Source organism: Myotis daubentonii, chromosome 1 (assembly GCF_963259705.1).
Source record: "Myotis daubentonii chromosome 1, mMyoDau2.1, whole genome shotgun sequence".
Lineage (NCBI taxonomy): Eukaryota > Metazoa > Chordata > Mammalia > Chiroptera > Vespertilionidae > Myotis > Myotis daubentonii.
In genome coordinates, this window is record NC_081840.1 from 38,994,799 (window position 1) to 39,017,541 (window position 22,743).

General features: G+C 42.2%; 1 protein-coding gene across 9 annotated transcripts in view; it reads left to right on the forward strand.

Annotated features, from left to right (window-relative positions):
• Positions 1-22,743, forward strand: part of DDHD1 (DDHD domain containing 1) — an 89,466-nt gene that overhangs the window by 34,508 nt on the left and 32,215 nt on the right. For all 9 annotated transcript variants that reach the window (XM_059695660.1, XM_059695681.1, XM_059695606.1 and 6 more), the window contains 3 exons: positions 647-794; positions 12,680-12,786; positions 17,848-17,954. In XM_059695660.1, coding sequence (XP_059551643.1) covers positions 647-794; positions 12,680-12,786; positions 17,848-17,954 — 362 coding nt within the window. The remainder of the gene's footprint in view (positions 1-646; positions 795-12,679; positions 12,787-17,847; positions 17,955-22,743) is intronic.

Below are 22,743 nucleotides of genomic sequence, written 5' to 3' on the forward strand. Positions count from 1 at the left end.
TGAAGACGGTTGACAAAAAAGAAGGAAAAGAGGGATGGTATCTGGGAAGATATGAAAGCATTATCAAAAAATAAATTTAAAAAATGTTTTTTCAAGTCTGACATAATTTTTTTTTATTATCCCATTGTTTGCTTTAATTTCTTTGATAGCAGGTGTGCTTGAATATTGTTTTATATGTTCATTAGTTGGTTGTATTTGTTTTGTGAATTACGTTATATCTTTTTTCTGTTTTGCTGTTTGAATGGTTATCTTTTCATTTTTTTATAGGTAAGCTCTCTTTGTATATTTAGGCAATTCTCTTACCGTGCATCATATTTTGTATAAATTTCCCGTTTGTTATTCATCTTTTATTTTTGCTTCATGGTATTTTTTTATAGAGAAGCTTGAAATTTTTATGTGTTCAAGTCTTCCTTCTTTCCTTCCTTTCTTTCTTTTATTTTTCCTTATGGTTTCTGGCTTTGGTGTCCTGTCTAGTTTAACATTTCATATCAAAGCCAATCAATATACATCATCTTACAAATTTTATTCCTTCTCAACCCAGTGAAATTTTTTTGTAATACTTTTTTTTTCTTTATTTCTTTCAATATATTATGAGAATGCTATTTTTAGAATAAATAATAAATTTTGAGTCATAAATTTTTTACAGCATCAAGTAGTGGGACCAGACTTCATAGAGGTTATGTAGAAGAAGCCTCATTAGAAGACAAACCATCTCAGACTACCCACATTGTATTTGTTGTGCATGGCATTGGGCAGAAGATGGACCAAGGAAGAATTATCAAAAATACAGCAATGTGAGTTCTTTGATGAATACGTTCTCCATCTAGTTTAGAATCTAAACTTCGTTCCTCACTATCTTCTTCCATATTTTCTTCCTTTTTTAAAAATAGCCACTCCAGATAATTACAACCAAGTGATTCAGTAGACATGGCTGCTTGTCTAATCAGTACCTATTTATGTGACCATTGAGAACTATTGATAATGATGCTTGGAGTGTAGGATTCTGTAAGTTACTGTAGAAAAGGACAGCATTTTAAACAAATGTAGTGTTTTTGAGTTTATAATTGAAAATGAGGGTTCCTCAACTCATCACTATTGATGTTTTTGACCAGATAATTTTTTAATATGGGTGGCTGACATATCAGTTGTAAGATATTTATCAATATTCCTGACCTCTACTCACTAGTTGCAATTAGAATCCCTACTTGTAACAACTAAAAGTGTTTCTTGACATTGCCAAGTGTCCTCTGGAGGAAAAAATTGTCCATGGTTGAGAACCACTAGTCTAAATGAACTTTTTTTTTTTTTTTTGTAAATTCAGATAACAAACATACCACTTCCTAATAATTATTTCTCAATGAAAAACATAAAAACTGTACAGCCATCAAAGAACTTGTATGTATATATGCATAACCCATAGACACAAGCAACAGTGCAGTGAAGGCCTGGGGAAGGGGCAGGAACAGGGTGGACAGAGGTCAAAAATGAATACGTGAGAAGAATAGAAATCTTAAAATATTTTTTCTTTTATATACTCATATTTGTTAAAACTGAACATTTAATTGGATGAGAAAGAAATTGTTTTTTGGTAACCCAGAATGTATTTAGATCTTTTAAAATGGCAGCTTTGGGGATATAAAATCAATAAAAATATTACAGCTGACCCTTGACCCTTGTGCAGCACAAGGGTTAGGGGCTCTGATGTCCTTTGCCATTGAATATCTGTGTATAACTACAGTTGGCCCTCAATGTAGGAAGAGTCCCAACCACCAGTTGATCCTTGAACAACATGGTTTTGAATTGTGTAGGTCAACTGAAAAAAATTGTGTATAAGTGGAATTGAGCAGTTCAAACTGGTGTTGTTCCAGGGTCAACTGTATTATGTTATAAACTAGAAGCCCAGCGCACAAAAATTTGTGCACTTGAGGGGGTCCCTCAGCCCAGCCTATGCCCTCTTGCAGTCTGGGACCCCTCAGAGGATGTCCACCTGCTGGCTTAGGCCTGGTCCCTGGAGATCGGGCCCAAGCTGGCAGTCAGACATCCCTCTGGCAGCCTGGCAGCCCTCGGGGGATGTCCACTTACCAGCAGAGAGCAGATGGACATCCTTAGTGCTGCTGAGGAGGCAGGAGAGGCTCCCGCCACCATCGCTGTGTTGACAGCCATCAGCCTGGCTTGTGGCTGAGCAGAGCTCCCCTGTGGGAGCGCACTGACCACCAGGGGACAGCTCCTGCATTGAGCATCTGCCCCCTGGTGGTCAGTATGTGTCATAGTGACCAGTCATTCCCAGTCGTTCTGCTGTTAGGGTCAATTTGCATATTACCCTTTTACTATATAGGATTGAGGCCTGGTGCACGGGTGGGGGCTGACTGGTTTGCCCTGAAGGGTGTCCCGGATCAGGGTGGGGGTCCCACTTGGGTGCCTGGCCAGCCTGGGTGAGGGGCTGATGGGTGTTTGCAGGCTGGTCACACCCCCTTCAGGGTGGGGGTTCCCACTGGGGTGCCTGGCAAGCCTGGGTGATGGGCTGATGGCTGTTTGCAGCTGGTCACACCCTCTTCAGGGTGGGGGTCCCCAATGGGGTGCCTGGCCAGCCTGGGTGAGGGGCTGATGGCTGCAGGCTGATCAAGCCCCCCCCCCCCAGTGGGGACCCTCACCCAATGGACGTTTGGACAGCCTGGGTGAGGGGCTGATGGCTGTTTTCAGGTTGGCCACACCCCCTTTAGGGTGGAAGTTCCTCACTGGGGTGCCTGGCCAGTCTGGATGAGGGGCTGAGGGCCATTTTCGGGCTGGCCAAGCCCCCCGGTGACGGAAGCTCCCAGCCTCTCCTTTTTTTCTTTTTTTTCTTTTCTGGGATTTATTTACCTTCTATTATTGAAACTTTGTTGCCTTTTGCGGAGGCCACAGCCGGCTCAGGGCTGGAGGGGAAGTTTGGCTTCCTCCATCACCCAGGCAACCAAGCCTCCTGCTCGCTCCATGGCTGTTGGCCACCATCTTGGTTGGGTTAATTTGCATATTGTCATTCTGATTGGCTGGTGGGCGTGGCTTAAGGCATAGTAAGGGTATGGTCAATTTGCATGTTTATCTTTTATTAGTGTAGCTAATGCTTTTAAAATATATTAAAAATGAAGAAATAATTTTTAACTAATAGTATTGGGATAGCTAGATAACAATATGGATAAAAATAAAATTGGGTTCATTTTGCACACTAAGATAAATTTGAATTAGATCACATTTAAACGTAAGAAATGAAACCATAAAGTATTGTGAATTTAAAAGATGGGATTGAGGGGAGTTTGAATTCTTCTGCACCTTAGGAATACAGAAAAACTGTCCTAACTATGACTTGATCCAAAAGCAATAAGGAAAAATATTGATAAATATTAGATCATCCCAAAGAAGCCATATGGCAAAAAATAGACAAACTGAGAGGAAACATCTGCAACTTATATCACAGATGAACAGTTAATATCTAGAACTTCTAAAAATAAAAGAAATAAAGTCTAACCACCTTACAGAAAAATGAGCTAAAGATGAGCCAGTTCCCAGAAAAGGAAATGGTCAACCATGCTCATAAAATGTATATTAAAATTACATAATATGCCATTTCTTGACTATTAGGTTAGCAAAAACCCAAAATTTGACAGTATACTCTTTTGGCCAGGCTGCGAATAATAGGCATTCTCATACTTCTAGTGAAAAACAATGAAGGAGAGACTATATGGCAATATCTTTCAAAATTATATATGTGTTTGTCCTCTGACCTAGCAAACTTACTTATAAGTCAAAGATATTATCAGCAAAAATACAAAAAGAGATCTGGCTGGTTTTGCTCAGTGGTTACAGCATCAGCCCAGGGACCAAAGAGTCACAGGTTCAGTTCCCAGTAAAGATCATGTACCTCAATTTCAGGCTCAATTCCTGCCCTGGGTCAGGGCCCATGTGGGACGTAACCAGTTGATGTGTGTCTCTCACATCGATGTTTCTCTCTCTTGCTTCCCTCCCTCCCTTTCCTTCCCTTTCTTCCTTCCACTCTCTAATAATCAATAGACAAATATCCTTGGGTGAGGATTTAAAAAAATACAAAAAGATATATGCACAAGGCAATTCATTGCAAATGTTCAGCAGTAAGAGACTGGTTGATAAACTATTTAATATATGATGATAAACTGCATTTATAAAGCACAATGAAGAAGATATCTATGTTTTTATGGTTCTTTGAAAATATTCACTAAAGTGAGAAACCTCTAGCTATACAGTATAAGAATAAAAAGAGAAAATTCAAATTACTAAAATCAGGAATGAAAGAGGGGACTTTACAGAATTCAAAAGGATTATAAGGGAATGCTATGCACAATTCTGTGTCAACAAGTTAGATAACCTAGATGAAGTGGACAAATTTCTAGCAAGACACAAGCTGACAAACTGATCCTATATAATAAAGAGCTAATATGCAAATAGAAGTCACGCCCTCATGCCATCACATCATAATGGCTCAGACACTCAACACTGGGGAGAGAGGAATGGGGACCAGCCAGGTTGCGGCCAGGAGAGGGTTACAGTGCCTGCAGGCTGTGGCCCAGGCAAAGCCTCATGCCTACGATCCCCTGTGGCTGCAGCTGGACTGGGCAAAGACGGCTTAGGTCCTGGGTGCCTGAAGCCAGCCAGAGGGAGGGTAGCCCGGGTCTGGGTGCCAACAACTGCCCAGAGAAGGGAATCCTGGGTCCCGGATGCAGGGCAAGGCAGAGGCAGTTAGGGGAGATCAGGGAAGCAGTTAGGGGCAATCAGGCCAGTAGGGGAGCAGTTAGGGGCGATCAGGCAGGCAGGCAGGCAGGCGAGCAGTTAGGAGGCAGCGGTCCCAGATTGTGAGAGGCAGTCAGACATCCCCCAAGGGGTCCTAGATTGGAGAGGGTGTAGGCCAGGCCGAGCCCCACCCCCCCCCCCCAACCCAGTGCACAAATTTTGTGCACCAGGACTCTAGTATGGTAATAAGTAGCAAGAAATAGAAAATCCAAATTGCCCTTTAACAAGTAAAACATTTGAATTAATAATAAAAAAAATTCTTCCAAAAACACAAAATAGCTCAAGACCAGATAGATGACTTTACTGTGAATTCTACAAAACATTAAAAGAAGACTTAGCAACAATTCTTCACAAAATCTCCAAAAATAGAAGAAGACTTCTCAGCTCATTCTATGAAGCCAGTATTATCCTAATACCAAAACCAGATAAAGACATCACAAGGAGGGAGGAACACTATAGACCAATAATCCCTATGAATAAAAATAAATATCACTATGGTCACACAAATTTTAAACCAAATACCAGTAACATGTAAGAGGATTATACACTACTAGAGGCCCAGTGCACGAAATTTGTGCATGGTAAAGGGAGTGTCCCTCAGCCTGGCCTGTGCCCTCTCACAATCTGGGACCCCTTGGGTAGGGTTCCTAGGCCTGGCCGGTGATCAGGGCCTATCGAGGATTTCCTTCCCCTGGCTGGCAGCCGGCAGCAGGCCCCGCCCCCACCGCTGCCACTGTTTGCCAGCTGCGGTGCTGCCCCCTTCCCCCGCCACCAGTCGCCTCCCTCTGTGGGTGACAGGCATAGAGTGTGATCGCTTGGCTGGCTGGGCCTCCCTCTGTGGGATGATCGATCACGGGGCCCCCAGATCAATCACCCCGCAAAGGGAGGCCCCACCCACCCGGCCGGGGCTCCGCGATCAATTGCTATGCAGAGAGTGGCCAGGGCCTCCCTCTTTGGGGCAATTGGGCAATGGCAGGGCCCCCCGACCAATCGCATCGCACCTGCCTTGGCTGGCCTGGCACCAGTGTGTGTCATAGCGTGGTCATCCAGAAGGTTGTCCAGACAGTTGTTCTGCTGTTTTGTCAATTTGCATATTGTGCTTTTATTATTATAGATGGCCAAATAGGATTTGTCCCAGAAATGCAAGATTGGTTCAACATTTAAAAGAATCAAGAGTACTACACCACATTAACAGAGCAAAAGGAAAAATAGATACATGTGGCTTAACTAGAAGTAAAAGGAAATTTCTTTGATCTGATAAAGAGCATCTATAAGCCCACAACTAAAATTATACTTTAACAGCAAAAGACTGAAAGTTTTCTCCCAAGATCAAGAACAAAACAAAGGTATCTCCTCCTATCACTTCCATTCAACCTTGTACTGTAGGTTTAAACCTGGACAATTAGGCAAGAAAAAGAAATAAAAGATATCCAGGTTAGAAGGGAAGAAATAAAACTGTTTACAGATGAAATGATCTTATATATAGGAAATCTTAAGGAATTCACACATACATACACATACAACTATAAAGGCTCATAAATGAACTCAGCAAAGTTACAGGATACAAGATCAATATACAAAAATCAATTGTATTTATATACTAGCAATGAACAACCTGAAAATTAAATTAAGAAAGCATTTCCACTTACAATAGCATCAACAAGAATAAATTACTTAGGAATAAGTATAACAAAAGAAGTGGAAGATTTGCACACTGAAAACTATAATATGTTATTGAAAGAAATTAAAAAGACCTAAATAAATGGAAATGGCAACCCATGATTGTACCTTAGAAGATTTAGTGTTGTTAAAATGGTAGTCCTTCTCAAATTGACCTACAAAGTCATCACAATCCCACCAGTCTTTTTTGCACAAATTGACAAACTGATTCTGAAATTCACATAGAAAGGCAAGGGACCCAGAACAGCCCACACTATCTTGAGAAAGAACAAAGATGGAGAACTTACACTTCCCAATTTTATAACTTACTACAATGCTATAGTAATCAAGACATTGTGGTTCTGGCTGATATAAAGATAGAACAATGGAGTAGAATTGAGAGTTCCATTGATTTTTTACAAGAGTGCCAAAATGATTCAATGAGGAAAGAATGCCCTTTTAACAAATGGTACATGACATCAAAACTAGAAGCCATAAAAGAAAAAAATACATAAATTGGATGTCAAAATTTAAAACTTTTGTTCTTTTAACAGACACTATTAAAAAAATGAAGACCACCCACAAAATGGGAGAAAATATTTGCAAATTATCTGATAAGGTCTAGCATCTAGGATATTTGAAGAACTCTCACAATTCAACAGTAAAAGAAACGGCCCAATTTTTTAAATAGGGAAAAGATTTGAATAAACATTTGTCCAAATAATTATACAAATGGCCTGTAAACACATTAAAAAGATGCTCAATATCATTAGTCAATAAGGAGATGTAGTTCAAGATCACAGAGATATACCACTTCATACTCACTAGTATACGCATCAAAAAGAAAATAACAGGTGTTAGTAGGATTGTGAAAAATTAAAACCTTCATGTTGCTGATGGGCTTATAAAATAATACTGCTGCTTTCAAAAATGGTTTGACACTTTCTCAAAAGTTAAATGTAGAGTTAGCATCACAATTCCACTCTTAGGTTTATACCCAAGTGAATTGAAAACATCTACACAAAAACTTGTTAAAGAATATTCATAGCAGCCCTGGCCAGTGTGGCTTGGTTGGGTGAACATCGTCCCTTGCACCAAAAAGTCACTGGTTAGATTCCCCAGTCAGGGCACATGCTCAGATTGTGTATTCGGTCTCTGGTCTGCAGGAGGCAATCATTGATGTTTCTCTCTCACCAATCTCTCTCTCTCTCTCTCTCTCTCTCTCTCCCCCTCTCCCTCTCCCCCTTCCCCCTTCCCTTCCTTTCTAAAATCAATAAAAACATTTAAAAAAATTTTTCCAAAATATATTTATAGCACCATCCTATCCACACTAATAAAATGCCGGGGTCCAACCCCAGCGGGTCCAGGGGTCCCCAAAGGTGTGGACGGAGTCGGCGAAGAAGGAATGACACGGAGACTTCTCCAGCCAGGTTCGGTCTTCAGGTTCTAGTCAGGTTCTCTTGCCATATTTCTGTAGTCAGGTTCAGTCCAGGATCCCTTGCCATGTTCTCCCGCTAGGCTCTGTCTCTAGGCTCCGAGGCCAGTCCCTCTCCAGGATCCTCCGGCATGCTCTCTCCAGCAAAGTTCTTCTGTCTCTAGGCTCCGTGTAGATTCTGTCTTCTTGATTCTGTTCTAAGTTCTGAGTGTTTCTGTCTTGTTACAACTGTATTTATACCAGTTGATTCAATCCTATCAATCTCTATTACAAAGGTTAGGGCGTTTCTTATCTCCATTCCAGGGAGAAAAGATTATGTAGTTTAAGCATGATTGTTCGTAGTTAAAGGGATTAATTACCCGCCTGGCACTTAGTTGAGGGGTTTTATTCCCTCCCTAACTTCAGGGGAAAATCCCTACCTGGGGATTCAACCTTTCTCGGAGAGGTGACCTTGGTTAAAACACAGCGCCAAGAAGGTGAGCAAACATATTAAGAACCGTATGCCATATATGCCAGGTCCCTTGAAACAGCAAGGATGGACCGGCTCCCGGCAAATTCCCCCTTTTTTATTTTTTAAAAGCAAGCATTAAAAAGAAAAACCTCAAATGCTCTCTTATATCCATTTTAAGAGTAGGATTGGCGCTTTCCGCTATTACCTGAGTCCTGATCTATCATCCCAGGGAGAGCTTGCCAATCCTGCACTTTCCCAGGGTAGAAAGGCTGCAGTGGGGTTAAGGATAAGGCTCCTTGGGCCTACCTTCTCCCATGCCATTACATTTACCTTTCCTTCCTCAGAAAAGCATGGACATACTTCTTGCATAAAACGTTCTGTCTGACTGGGAGTAACCTTAATTCCTCTGCTAGCAAGCATATATGTTAAAAGATCAATACAGAGTCTTTTTTCTTTAGACTCAGTATGGCACATCTTCTTAATCTAAAGATCAATACAGAGTCTTTTTTCTTTAGACTCAGTATGGCACATCTTCTTAATCTAAAGATCAATACAGAGTCTTCTTTCTTTGGACTCAGTATGGCACATCTTCTCAATCTAAGTTCTGTACTATCCACCTTCTTACCCTACTTATCCTCTATAGGGGGGTCTGTAGCACCCTGGTGGAGTCCTATCCGTCCCGAGTGTGGGGTTCTCAATGGGGGGGGCTTACCTAAGGGAATCCTGTTCCAGGGGTTCCCAAAGGTGTGGACGGAGTCGGCGAAGACTATCCACCCTTTTCCTATGGTGGAGTCCTATCCGTCCCGAGTGCGGGGCGCTTACCTAGGGGTCCCTGTTCGGGCGCCAGATGCCGGGGTCCAACCCCAGCGGGTCCAGGGGTCCCCAAAGGTGTGGACGGAGTCGGCGAAGAAGGAACGATACAGAGATAGCGTTCAGTTGATCATCATAGCCGGGTTCGCTTGTCAGGGTCTCCAGCCAGGTTCTGTACAGGTACTCCAGTCAGGTTCAGTGTCCAGGTTCCAGTCAGGTTCTCCTGCCAATCTCTGTAGTCAGGTTCAGTCCAGGATCCCTTGCCATGTTCTCCCGCTAGGCTCTGTCTCTAGGCTCCGAGGCCAGTCCCTCTCCAGGATCCTCCGGCATGCTCTCTCCAGCAAAGTTCTTCTGTCTCTAGGCTCCGTGTAGATTCTGTCTTCTTGATTCTGTTCTAAGTTCTGAGTCTTTCTGTCTCTCTGTCTGGTTCTGTGTTCTGAGTTCTGTCTGTTTCTGTCTTGTTACATCTGTATTTATACCAGTTGACTCAATCCCATCAATCTCTATTACAAAGGTTAGGGCGTTTCTTATCTCCATTCCAGGGAGAAAAGATTATGTAGTTTAAGCATGATTGTTCGTAGTTAAAGGGATTAATTACCCGCCTGGCACTTAGTTGAGGGGTTTTATTCCCTCCCTAACTTCAGGGGAAAATCCCTACCTGGGGATTCAACCTTTCTCGGAGAGGTGACTTTGGTTAAAACACAGTGCCAAGAAGGTGAGCAAACATATTAAGAACCGTATGCCATATATGCCAGGTCCCTTGAAACAGCAAGGATGGACCGGCTCCCGGCAATAAAAGAGAAAAATGGTAATTGGCGTACGACGATACCCTTTTCATTGGCTAATCAGGGCTATATGCAAATTAACTGCCAACTATGATTGGCAGTTAACTGCCAACTAAGATTGGCAGTTAATTGCCAACAAGATGGCGGTTAATTTGCATATGTAGGCACAATGCAGGGAGGCGAAAGGGAAAGCAGGAAGAAGCCCCCTGCCACTGACAGTGATCGGAAACCCAGGGGGGAGCTAAGAGCTGGGGGGCAGGGCAAAGGCCTTTGCCCTGCCCCCCAGCCATGATCGGAGAATCAGGTGCCTTTTCTGCCCTGGCCAGTGATAGCAGGAAGTAGGGGTGGAGCCAGCGATGGGAGCTGGGCACGGTTGAAGCTGGCAGTCCCAGGAGCTAGGGGTCCCTTGCCTGGGCCTAAAGCGGAGCCCACGATTGCGGGGCTGCTGCAGCTGCGGGTCCCCGCTGCCCGGGCCGGATGCCTCAGCCAGAGGCGTTAGGCTTGGGAAGGGGCGGAGCCTGCAACTGCGGGGAGCTGGGCATCCCCTGCCCAGGCCTGACACCTCTGCCGGAGGCCTCAGGCCTGGTCAAGGGGCCGATCCGGTGATTGGTGATCGGAGGGTGATGAGAGTCAACTCCTCTGGCCGAGGCATCAGGCCTGGGCGGGGGGCTGAGCCGGGGATTAGGGGGATATGATGGTCCCCTTGCCCAGGCCTGAAGCCTGGGTCAGAGGCGTCAGGCTTGGGCGGGGGGTGGAGCAAGCGATCAGAGGGAGATGGGGGTCCCCTGCCCAGGCATGATTCCTGGACCAGAGGCCTCAGGCCTGGGCGGGGTCCAGAGCCAGTGATCGGGGGGAAATGGGGGTCCCCTGTCCAAGTCTGACACCTCTGGCGGAGGCGTCAGGCCTGGGCAAGGGGCCAATCAGGTGATCAGAGGATGATGGGGGTCTACGCCTCTGGCTGAGGCATCAGGCCTGGGCAAGGGGCAGAGCCAGCAATCGGAGGGGGCTGGGGGCAGAACCAGTGATGGGGGGAAATGAGGGTCCCCTGCCCAGGCCTGACACCTCTGTCAGAGGCGTCAGGCCTGGGCAAGGGGCCGATCCTGCGATTGGAGGGTGATGGGGGTCAACGCCTGAGGGCTCCCAGTATGTGAGAGGGGGCAGGCTGGGCTGAGGGACACCCCCCCCCCCACCCAGTGCACGAATTTCGTGCACCGGGCCCCTAGTATAATAAAAGGGTAACATGCAAATCAACCAAACAGCAGAACTGATTGCTATGACGTGCACTGACCACCAGAGTTCAGCTTTTTATTGAATGTGTTACAAAGGAGGTTTGTTTAGTCAAAAAGACCAAAGCCCATGTCAGACTCCTCGGATTCTTCTTTCTTTGCTTCCACTTTCTTCTCTTCAGTGGGGCAGCAGTGGTGGAGGGGGTAGGACCTCCTGGTGCAGCACTACTGCTGGGGCAGGTCCACCAGCCCTTGCTGCAAAGGAGGTTCCCAGTGTTGACATTAGTCAGAGCCTTTGCAAACAAACCTGGCCAGAAAGGTTTAACATTTACACCAGCTGTTTTAATGAGGGCACTGATCTTATCCTCCATTACTGGCACTTCGCATGCAGGCGAGCTCTGAGACCAGGCCATGGAGTGAGCAAGTGCTGGGTGAGCACAGCCAGGAGTGGTGCTGGTCCCCAGATGAAGTGAGGGCCTCACCCCAACTCGGCCTTAGTGCTTCCAAAGTACCAAGCACTTACCAGTAGATGGGGAAAAGGGGCGAAAGATTTATTCTGTATCTTGATTGTGATGATGCTATCCACAAGATTAGCAGACATTTGGTCCACACCCAAAGGTTCTTGATATTTGCTCCTGTCCAAAACGCCCATAGAGACTTTCGGTCCACGCCAACCCATCTAGGCTACCTAGGCAAGGAGAGGTATTGTTGGCATAGAGCCACATGCTATTATCCTATATAATAAAAGCCTAATACGCTAAGTGTCCGGTCATCCGGTTGACCGTTCAGCCAGTCAAAGCGTAATATGCTAATGATATGCTAAGGCCGCTCAACCACTTGCTATGATGCGTGCTGACCACCAGGGGGCAGACAGTTGACCGGTCAACCAGTTGCTATGGCATGCACTGACCACCAGGGAGAAGATGCTCCGACTGGTAGGTGAGCTTTCTGCGGGGTCCAGCTGATCAGGACTGAGCAAGACAGGCCAGACATGCCCTGGAGCCCTCCAGCGGCCCCTACCTGGCTGGCCAATCTCTACATCCCTCCCCGGCCCTAATCGTGCACCAGTGGGGTCCCTCGGCCTGGCCTTTGCCCTCTCACAATCTGGGACCCCTGGGGCAATGTCGGAGAGCCGGTTTCATCCCAAACCCCCAGGCCAGGCCGAGGGACCCCACTGGTGCACAAAATTGTGCACCAGGCCTCTAGTTGAATTAATAAAACCTGGTATATCTTTTATGTGTTAAACCAAAAGCATAAATAAGTGCTATGGGCTGTTTAAGGCCAGCAGCATTGTCTTACGCATGGACTTTTGGACAGGACCAAATATGAAGGAACATTTGGCATGGACAGAATATGCTTTGAAATGAACTATTGTATAGTATAGTGGTAATTAAAACAAAATTGGTTGTGGTTATAAGCAAGTGTGTTATAATTAAAAACATTTTATACCATATAATTACATTTGTGAAGTTACTCTGATAAAGTTTTGTTTTGTTTTTATTTTGTTGTTTTTTAGGATGAGAGAGGCTGCTAGAAAAATAGAAGAAAGACATTTTTCCAACCATGCAACACATGTTGAATTTCTGCCTGTTGAGTGGCGGTCAAAACTTACTCTTGATGGAGGTACATTATGTTGAAAAGTTACATGATTTGGCCCTGGTCAGGATGGCTCAGTGATAGAGCACTGGCCCACACACCAAAGGGTCAAAGTTCGATTCCTGGTCAAGGGCATTTACCTGGCTTGCAGGTCCATCCCAGGCCCAAGTCAGGCACGTGGTTAGAAGTCCAGTGCACTGTCCATTATACAATGGAGCCACCTAACTTGTCAATACTCTTAAAACATATTGTCACAATTCTTTTTTTATTAATGATTTCAGAGAGGAAGGCAGAGATAGAAACATCAAAGATGAGAAAGAATCATTGATCGGCTGCCTCCTTCACGCCCCCTACTGGGGATTGAGCCCGCCACCTGGGCATGTGCCCTTGACTGGAATCGAACCTAGGACCCTTCAGTCCATGGGGCCGACACTCCATCCACTGAGCCAAATCAGCTAGGGTACAATTCTTTATTAGCTTACATTCTCTTCCTAATAATTTCCCTTCCCTATATTTGGAAGGTAAAATATCAGGTTTTTTGTTTTCTTTTGTTGTTTTTCTTATATTCCCTGGGCTGGTAATATTTAAGTAAATCATGTTTATCTCCTTCCTTGAAGAATTGTTAGCCAAAATATGCATATTTTAAACAAAATGTTTTCTTTCAGTATGAAAATAATTAAAATAGAATGTTTAGGTTATTTACATAACCTGGAAAATGAGAGAATTGTACTAGATACAATAGCAGCTGCCATTTGTGGAGCCTTTGCTGTGTGCCTGGCACTTTGCAATTCATTTTTCATGGAGTATCTCAATTTTCTCATAAATAAATGAAATACTACATTATTTTCTCTATTTTTCTGTTAAGGAAACTGAAACTCAGTAAAAGGTGAATTTACCTAAGAATAGTAAGCAGAGTCTAGCTTTGCTTGATACCAGAGCCCTTATTCATTCACTTTGCTAAACTACCTCTCTGGATGATTTTCAAGTCAGATTCTGTCTCATAGGCAGGAATGTCAGTTATAGCTAATAGACCAAAATGGCATCAAAAGTTGCAATAACTGTGAAACAAAAATGCTAGTAATCAAAGAAGACTTCATAGCAGCAGTAGCTCATATTTAAAAATTGTAGTATAAAAATACTGTCTTTTGTGCTTTTCCCACTCAGATAAGTTTCTTGGGCTAGTCAGGAATGTAGACAACATAGATGAGTTATGTTTAATAAAATCCTCAAGAGTTTGTAATTTTTTGTTAGATTTAAATTACTAGGATAGAATCTTGAAGGTGGCATTATTCTGAGTAAAAGAAGCTAAAGGAAAAACACCACTCTCCATTCTCAATATTTCTGACACCAAATAAAGGTGTGTGTGGGTGGGTGATTATCCCCCTACCACCAATTGTCTAATTCTTGGTGCACACCAACTGGGTGTCCAACAATTTAACTCAGTTCTGACACTACCCAGATATAGCGCAGACAGATTAAAGGCACAGTTCCACAAGACTCCCCTCACTTCAGATGCCAATCACAAGTCCCAGATTGGTGCCTGCTATAATTTGGGGGGTCCTATGACCCCATCCTGAGGTTTAATTTACTAGATCTACTTTAAAAAATTCAGGAAACATTTACTTATATTTAGTGGTCTAAAGGATATTACAGAGAATATAGATGGCCCTAGTCAGTTTGGTTCAGTGGATAGAGCATTGGCCTGCAGACTGAAGGGTCTTGGCTTCGATTCTGGTCAAGGGAACATACATCAGTTGCAGGCTCCATTTCCACCCCTGGTAGGGGAATGTGTAGGAGGCAACCAATCAATGTATTTCTCTCACATCAATGTTTTTCTCTCTCTCTCTTGCTCCCCCCCCTTCCTTCCACTCTCTCTAAAAATCAGTGGGGAAAAATCCTTGGGTAAGGATTAACAAAATACTATATATATATATATATATATATGTATATATATATATATATATTTATATTTATATATTTATATATATATATATATATTTATATATTTATATATACTGTATATATATGTTCATCTATGTGGAAGTTCTCCAGTCCCTGTTGTTTAGGGGTTTTATGGAGCTTCCATTATGTAGACATAAGTGATTAACTAATTGGCTGTTGATGATTAACTCAATCTCCAGCCTTTCCCCTTCCCAGAGGTCAGAGGATGGGACAGAAACTTCAACCCTCTAACTACATGGCTGATTCCTCTGGCAACCTACCCATCTTCCAAGAGTCACCTCATTAGCATAAGCTTAAGTATAATTGAAAGAGGCTTATTATGAATAATAAAAGACATACCTGTCACCCCTATCACTCAGGAAATTACAAGGATTTTAGGAATCTTGAGCCAGAAACCGGAGACAAAAACTATAAATATATGTTTGTTATTATACACAGTCTCACAGAAACCAATCTCAAAGGTTACATACTTATGCTGCACATATGTGGCATACTGGAAAAGGCAAAACTATAGGGACAGAGAACAGATCAGTGGATGCCAGGGTTACAGGAAGGCTAGGGTTTGAATTTTTTTTTTTTAAATATATTTTATTGATTTTTTACAGAGAAGAAGGGAGAGAGATAGAGAGTTAGAAACATCGATGAGAGAGAAACATCGATCAGCTGCCTCCTGCACATCTCCTACTGGAGATATGCCCGCAACCCAGGTACATGCCCTTGACCGGAATCGAACCTGGGACCTTTCAGTCCGCAGGCCGACGCTCTATCCACTGAGCCAAACCGGTTTCGGCTAGGGTTTGAATTTAAAAGAGCAGCATGTTGGAGTTTTTTAAGGTGATGAAACAGTTCTGTATCCTGACCATGGTGATAGTTCTGTAAAACCGTATATGCATTAAAACTAAGAGTTATTTGCCATAGCCAGTTTGGTTAGGGCCCAGCAGACTGAAGGGTCCCAGGTTCCATTCCAGGCGAGGGCGTGCACCTCTGTTGCAGGCTTGGTCCATGCAGGAGGCAACCAATTAGTGTGTCTCTCTTACCTCAGTGTTTTTCATTCTCTGTTTCTCCCCCTCCCTTCTACTCTCTCTAAAAAAGGAGTCAATGGAAAAATATCCTTGGGTGAGGATTAACAACATAAACACCACCAAAAACCTAAGAGTTGTTTTTACTGTTTATAAATTTTTAAATAATGATAAAAGGTATTTACCTATAGCAAACATCATTTTTAAGTTCCTAGAAATAAATCTAATAAAATATGTACATTGATATTAAAAATGAAAAAAACTGTTACAAGATATTAAATACAAGTTAAATAAATATAAAGATAATTTTCTTAGATTTCATGACTCAATATATTAGAGTTGTTAATTTTCTGAAATTGGTTTCTAGATTTTATGCACTTCTAATCAAAATCCTAATAGAGTTTTTCCTGAAACTTGGCAAGCTGATTCTAAAATTATTATAGAAGAGCAAAGGTTCCAAAATAGCCAAGATACAGAACAAGAGGGGAGGAGGGGAGTCATGTTGGTACAAGGATAGGCCAGTGCACTAGACTAGAGACTCTGGAAAACAAACCTGCACTTAGAAAACAAACCTGATATATGACTGAGCTGGTATTACAGATCATTGGTGAAAGGATGGCCTTTTCCATAAATGGTATTTGGTAACTGGTTATTCTTTGAGGGGAGAGTAAAAACAATCCCTACCTCACATTCCAAATGGATCAAATATAATATATGAAAGCCAGGACATTAGAAAAATGTAAGAGAGTATCTTCTTAAGACAGGAAAACACAACTACAAAGTAACGTGGATAAACTTGATTACAATTATCTCAGTAGACATAGAGTGACAGACAAGCCACAAACTGAGACAAGAGCTTGCAAAAGAGCAACAGATATAGCCACCAAAGTTTCAATATCCAGAATAAAAAAGAGAGCACTTGAAGAGATTATATGTATGTATGTATGTATATATATATATATATATATATATATATATATTATGTATGTTTTATATGTTAATATTTTAAAATATTTTGTATACTATATATAATATGTATCTCACTAGTGTAGTAATAAAGGAAGTGCAAATTAAAACCACAGTAAAATATCATTGACACCCATCAGTTTAGCAAAAATTTAAGGTGAGGCTGTGCATCAATGAGGATGTGTAGCAGTGAGGATTTTCATTCACTGTTGTTGGGAATGTAAATTGGTACAATCACTTTGGAAGACAGTTTGACATTATCTTGTAAAGTCGAATGTGTATGTGCCCTATGACACAACAGTTATACTCCTAGATATATATACCCTAAGGAAAATCTTACACGTGTGCACCAGGAAACATAAAACAGTGTTATTAGGAGCATAGAACTTCTTTGTATTTCTATAAGAAATGCAAATTTTTCTGCATCTCTAATCATCTTATTAAGCATTTAATAGAATAGTCTTCCCATGGTAGAATTTCCATAAATTAGCTGTAACTCAGAGGCTGCACATATTTGCAATACAATTTATGTGACAGGTTTTTTTTCCTTACTTACACCAACTTTATCTTGTTCACTGCAGTTGCCCATTGCGGATTTGTCTTCATGCATATTTTTAATTTGACAGCTCTTCCTCGTAGGATCTTTATTTTACTAAAAATCGATGTGTGAAGTGTAAAGAAACTTTTTAATTTGTTTCTGGTTTGCCACCAGTGCCTCTAGGCATTCCGCATGGGTATTGCCAGGCCCAAGGTGCATAGTCCAAAAAAAGAAAAGAAAGGAAACAGAAAATGAGGTACAGAAAGAGTGAGATTGTGTGCCTAACACCTGTTTCAGGAATAGAGATGGCCTGGTTTTGCTCTGGGACCCCTGAATATCATGCAAACGCCAGTATAGAAAATGGTCAGGCTTCATAGATTTGACAATGGTTTTCATCCTTTAATGTTCTTTCTCTTCCCCTTTTTGTCTTTTTTTCTTGCTGTATTTTGCAAGGAAAAGATCATTAGATCCAAAATTAGTCTTGCATATTGAAATGTTAACTTAAAGAGCTGTGATTTCAGGGAATGTAATTTTTTTCACAATTTATTTTTCCCCTAAAACAGATATCTTCTGTAAGTTTGTTTGTTTTTTGTTTGTTTGTAGACACTGTTGATTCCATTACTCCTGATAAAGTACGAGGTTTAAGGGATATGTTGAACAGCAGTGCAATGGACATAATGTATTATACTAGCCCACTTTATAGAGATGAAGTAAGTATAATGATTACCTTATAATGATTACCTTATTTACAAACACACACACGTATCATTGGGAGTACTCCTAAGAAGGTATCCTGAATGTTCAGACTAAAACGTACTGAGACGTGTCCCCAAAAGTAATACTAAGGGTTTGTTTTTGTTTTTTAAGTTGACATTAATAGCAACAGAAGCTAGAAAGAGAAAAGCGTCAGACTCAAACCTCTGGCCATTGGCTAATAGAAAGTGGTCACTTCTATTTTGCGCTTATAATCTTTAAAGATAATTATCCTCAGAATGGAATTAAATAAAAGATATTTAATAGGAAGAGGGAAATGGAAAGAGAACACCAAGTGTTTTAAATTAGTTTTTTATTCAGTTGAATTTCATGGAAAAGCGCTCAGAATTTGTGGCTGAGATTCATTAGCAATCTTTAGCAATGTTTCCTGAATATCCCTAATAAGATGAATTACTTGGGCCCTAGCTGGTTTGGCTCAGTGGACAGAGTGTTGGCCTACAGACTGAGGGGTCCCCGGTTCGATTCCAGGGGGCGTGCAGGAGACAGCCAATCTATGATCCTCTCTCATCATTGATGTTTCTATCTCTCTCTCCCTTCCTCTCTGAAATCAATAAAAATATATATTTTTAAAAAAGATCAATCACTTGGGGTGCTCATTAAAAATGCAGGCATAAAAGAACCCCATGGGGAAACCTTGGAATTTGGGTTATTGTGAATTTATGATTTGAAAATAAGTGGGTGTTTATAGATATTATCTATATATATTTAAGTGTATATTGTTTATACCTGCATATATTCCCTACTCTGTTCACTGAAAGGGCCAAGGAGCTGACATTCCAATCTAATGAGCACACCTAGTACTCACATCTTTGCCCCTGGAATTCCCCACCAAGAAGAACTAGAGTTACTTGGAAAAAATGGCTGGTTCTAGGGCGGGGACAGGATAGGTATAGGTCAAAGCTAAAAACAACTTGTTATGACAAAAAGTAGGAAAATGTTCAGAAGAATGATGGGGCAGGTCACAAGGTCAGGAGTCAAATTTTAAAAAGCAGATCCTGCCCTGGCTGGTTTGGCTCAGTGGGTAGAGCATTGGCCTATGGGCTGAAGGGTCCTGGATTCGATTTCAGTAAAAGACACATGCCCAGGTTGTGGGCTCGATCCCCAGCAGGGAGCGTACAGGAGGCAGCCGATCAATGATTCTCATCATTGATGTTTCTATCTCTCTCCCCCTCTCCCTTCCTCTCTGAAATCAATAAAACTATATTAAAAAAAAAATCAGACACCCCCCCCCCCCCGGCCATATCTGGAACAACTTGAGCACAAAATAAAGTAATTATTACTTATTGTAAGGGATTAATAGTACTTTTAATATAGAATTATAATAAGGATAATATAATAAGGGAATTGTAAATCATTGAGAAATTTGTAAGTTAATATCAATTACAAATAGATAAACGGGGTAAGGGAGGTCCTTTGCTTACAGTAGAATGCCACAGGCTTACTATTAAATGTGGAGGGAATGCTGGAGTTGTAAAATCCTCAATTCACAACTATCATGGTAGGATCAAATAAGAGTGGTCTGGGCAAGAATCATCCATGGATGCTAACTTGAGGGCAAGTTTTGATGAGAACAGGATGTTTGCATGGTCTTACTGTGAATTCTCATAGACTGCTTATGAATTAAAAAATGAGAAAAGGTATAGAGTGGGGAAACCAGGGGACACCTTTAATAGGGTGTCACTGGGGGACACTCAGGACACAGTATCATTTATGCAGTATACCAGTCCTGAGGAAGCACCAGGCAAACACAAAAGGAGGATGTTCTCATTAAAAAGTAGGATGGGATTGTGTTCTTTCCAAATGTCACTACTATAAAAGACAAAGAATGGCTGTGGAAAATGTTCCAGAATAAAGGAGGCAAAAGAGACCTGATAGCTAAATACATCCCATCCTGCACTGTATTCTGCCCCGGTTAGGGTAAAATGCTATAAAGGATTTGTTAAATCAACTGACAAAATTTAAAGGTTGATATTTGATTAGATGAAATATTTTATCAAAGTCAATTTATGAAGTTGATAACTGCAATATTCCTAGTCTTAGGAAATATACACTGGAGTTTTAGGGGTAAAGGACCATGACATCTATAATATATCCTCAGATGTATTTTTTTAAAAGGTGTGCATGTGTGTGTCCGTGTGCCTGTGTGTGTGTGTGTGTGTGTGTGTGTGTGTGTGTGTGTGTTACAGAAACAGAACAAGTGATAAAATAGGCTAAAAATGCTAATAATAGGTGAATCTTGGGTGAAAGGTATATGGATGAGCATTGTACAATTTTTATTTTGCAACATCTTATAAATTTGAAATTATTTTTGAATAAAAAGTTAAGAAAGTGACTAAAAGTTTCCCAGGTCCCTTCCCTGGCGATTGATTGGAGTCAGTGGATCTGAGGTAGAGTCTGTATATTTGGTTTGTGTTTTGAACAGTTCCCCAGGTGATAGCATCAGAGAAGTTTGGGAAATATTGCTAAGGCAGTGTGAAAAGCAAAAGAAAACCAGAAAAACTTAGTGAGAAGTGGGCAAAAATTGTTCTTAATTTTAAAAAGGAAAACTCATTCTGCAAATCAAAGTCCGCTTAGTACAAGGTTGGTGTTAGGCAGTATTTTAGAACAAACTATTCCTCAACAGCCTACATATCCTTAAGGAAGTTGTGATAAATAACAGCCAGCAGTTCTCTAGGATTCATTCCTGCCTAGGCTAGTGAATGAACCTTGTTAGGTTAATTGGTAGGCATATGAAAACCTTTTTCCCCTTCCTCTCAGCCTTTGGAATCAAATAGATACAGATTCAAAACCTGCCACTTAACTAGCTATGTGACCATAGGTCCCACTTCTCACATTCTTAGCTTCCTCACTTATAAAATGGACATTAAAATACGTACCAGATAATGGTTGCCATGAGGATTAAAGATATACAGGGTGAGGCAAAAGTAGGTTTACAGTTGTTCATAGGAAAATAACACAATCTATATATATAAAAGCCTAAGCAACCTAACGACCAGCTGACCAGTCGCTATGAGGCATTGACCATCAGGAGACAGACGTTCAATGCACAGGATTGGGCTCCCCCCTGTCGATTGGGCCTATGGGGTTTGGGCTCTCTCCTGTCTGGATTGGGCCTGCAGGGATTGGGCCGAAACCAACTATCCAACATCTCCCAAGGGGTCTGGGATTGCAAGAGGGCACAGGCCAGGCCAAGGGACCCTACCAGTGCACAAATCTGTGCACCAGGCCTCTAGTAATAAATGATAATGTAAGAACAAACTATGTGGAGGAAGATGGCGGCGATATAGGCAGACCCATCCCAGGTCGTCTCCCGGAGCAAATGGAGTAAGCAGCTGAAACTAATAACACCCATCCCAAATTGGCGAAACTACTCAGCTGGTGAGACGGTCTGCAGCCGGGAAGGGCAGAGCTCCCCTGGAAAGGTAAAAAACCAGGGATCTGGGCAGGAAAGTTTGCCAGACCTCTGAGCCCAGAGGGATAGAGGCAGACCGCACGGCAGACAGCCGCATCCCTTAGGACAGGCACAGCCCCTGACTGGGGAAAGGAGATCCGCGGGATTCCTGGCGCCACCGGGGGATTTGAGAGCTGGGTTCTGTGATCACGGAGGACTGAGCCTAAAGGGGGCAGCCTGAAGAGCTGACCAGAGTATGCAGTGCTGGTAGTAGAAGAGCTTGTAAGAAAGTCAGCCTTCCCCGTTTCCGCGGCTGGCGTTTGCTTATTTATTTTCACTGAATCCTGTTCAAAAGACATCTCGGATACAGACACTCACCTGTGCTGAAGAGAGGGAGAAGGTGTGGACGAGTGGAATCTGGGGAGAGACTGAGGAGAGAGGGGGGGCCGGGAGAGGTGGCAGCGAATTGAGTGCTGAGACACCCCTGGGCCCAGGATCGGGGCAGCCATTCTCTCCGGAGGGTGGGACTCCCCTACCTAGCCCCCAGGCAAGGAGCACAGCCACACCCAGATTCCACTGTGAACGAGATCAAGGATTAAAATAATCTGATCAGTCCCTGGGAGTTAACAGGATCTGGCCTATAGAGGGATTGTCAATCCCAGCGATAGAGAAGCCATATAGCCTCAGAGGCCAACCCCAGAACACTGCCACCCAGAGGCTGAGCCACAAACTGACTCTTTGCTAAACACAAAATAAGGCAGTCTGAGAAACAAATACGGCCTGCTTTAAAATAAGGACTGTGGTTTACAACACAGAGGAACAGGGTATCGCAGGGAAATTCAACACTCTCCTGAATACCTGGCAGGACTAACGAGTAGAAGAATCGAAGGACCTTCACTACTGCAATTTATTTTTTTTTGCTTTTTTCACCTTTTAACTAAGAAACCAATTTTTTTTCTTCTTTTTCCATCACCCGATTTTACTCTTTTAATTACTACATTCTTATTTTTAACCAGTATTATTACTGCTACCATTTTACCATTTTTTAAAGTCCCATTTTATTTTCTCTTTATTTTATTTTGGGATTAGTGTTCTCCATTCTATTTTCATTGTTCCTTTAGCAACAATTTTCCCTACCTCAATTTTACCTCTATGCTAAAACCCTCTCCCTCACTTTTCCCCTTTTGTTGTCCTGTTTCTCTTATCCTATTCCTGCTCTAGATTTTCCCTATTCCTTCTGTTTACCTCCTGTCAAAATTTCACCCTACTAATATATCCTATTTCCAATCCACTGCTCTAAATCTTTATACACATACCCCTTATCTTTCTTCACT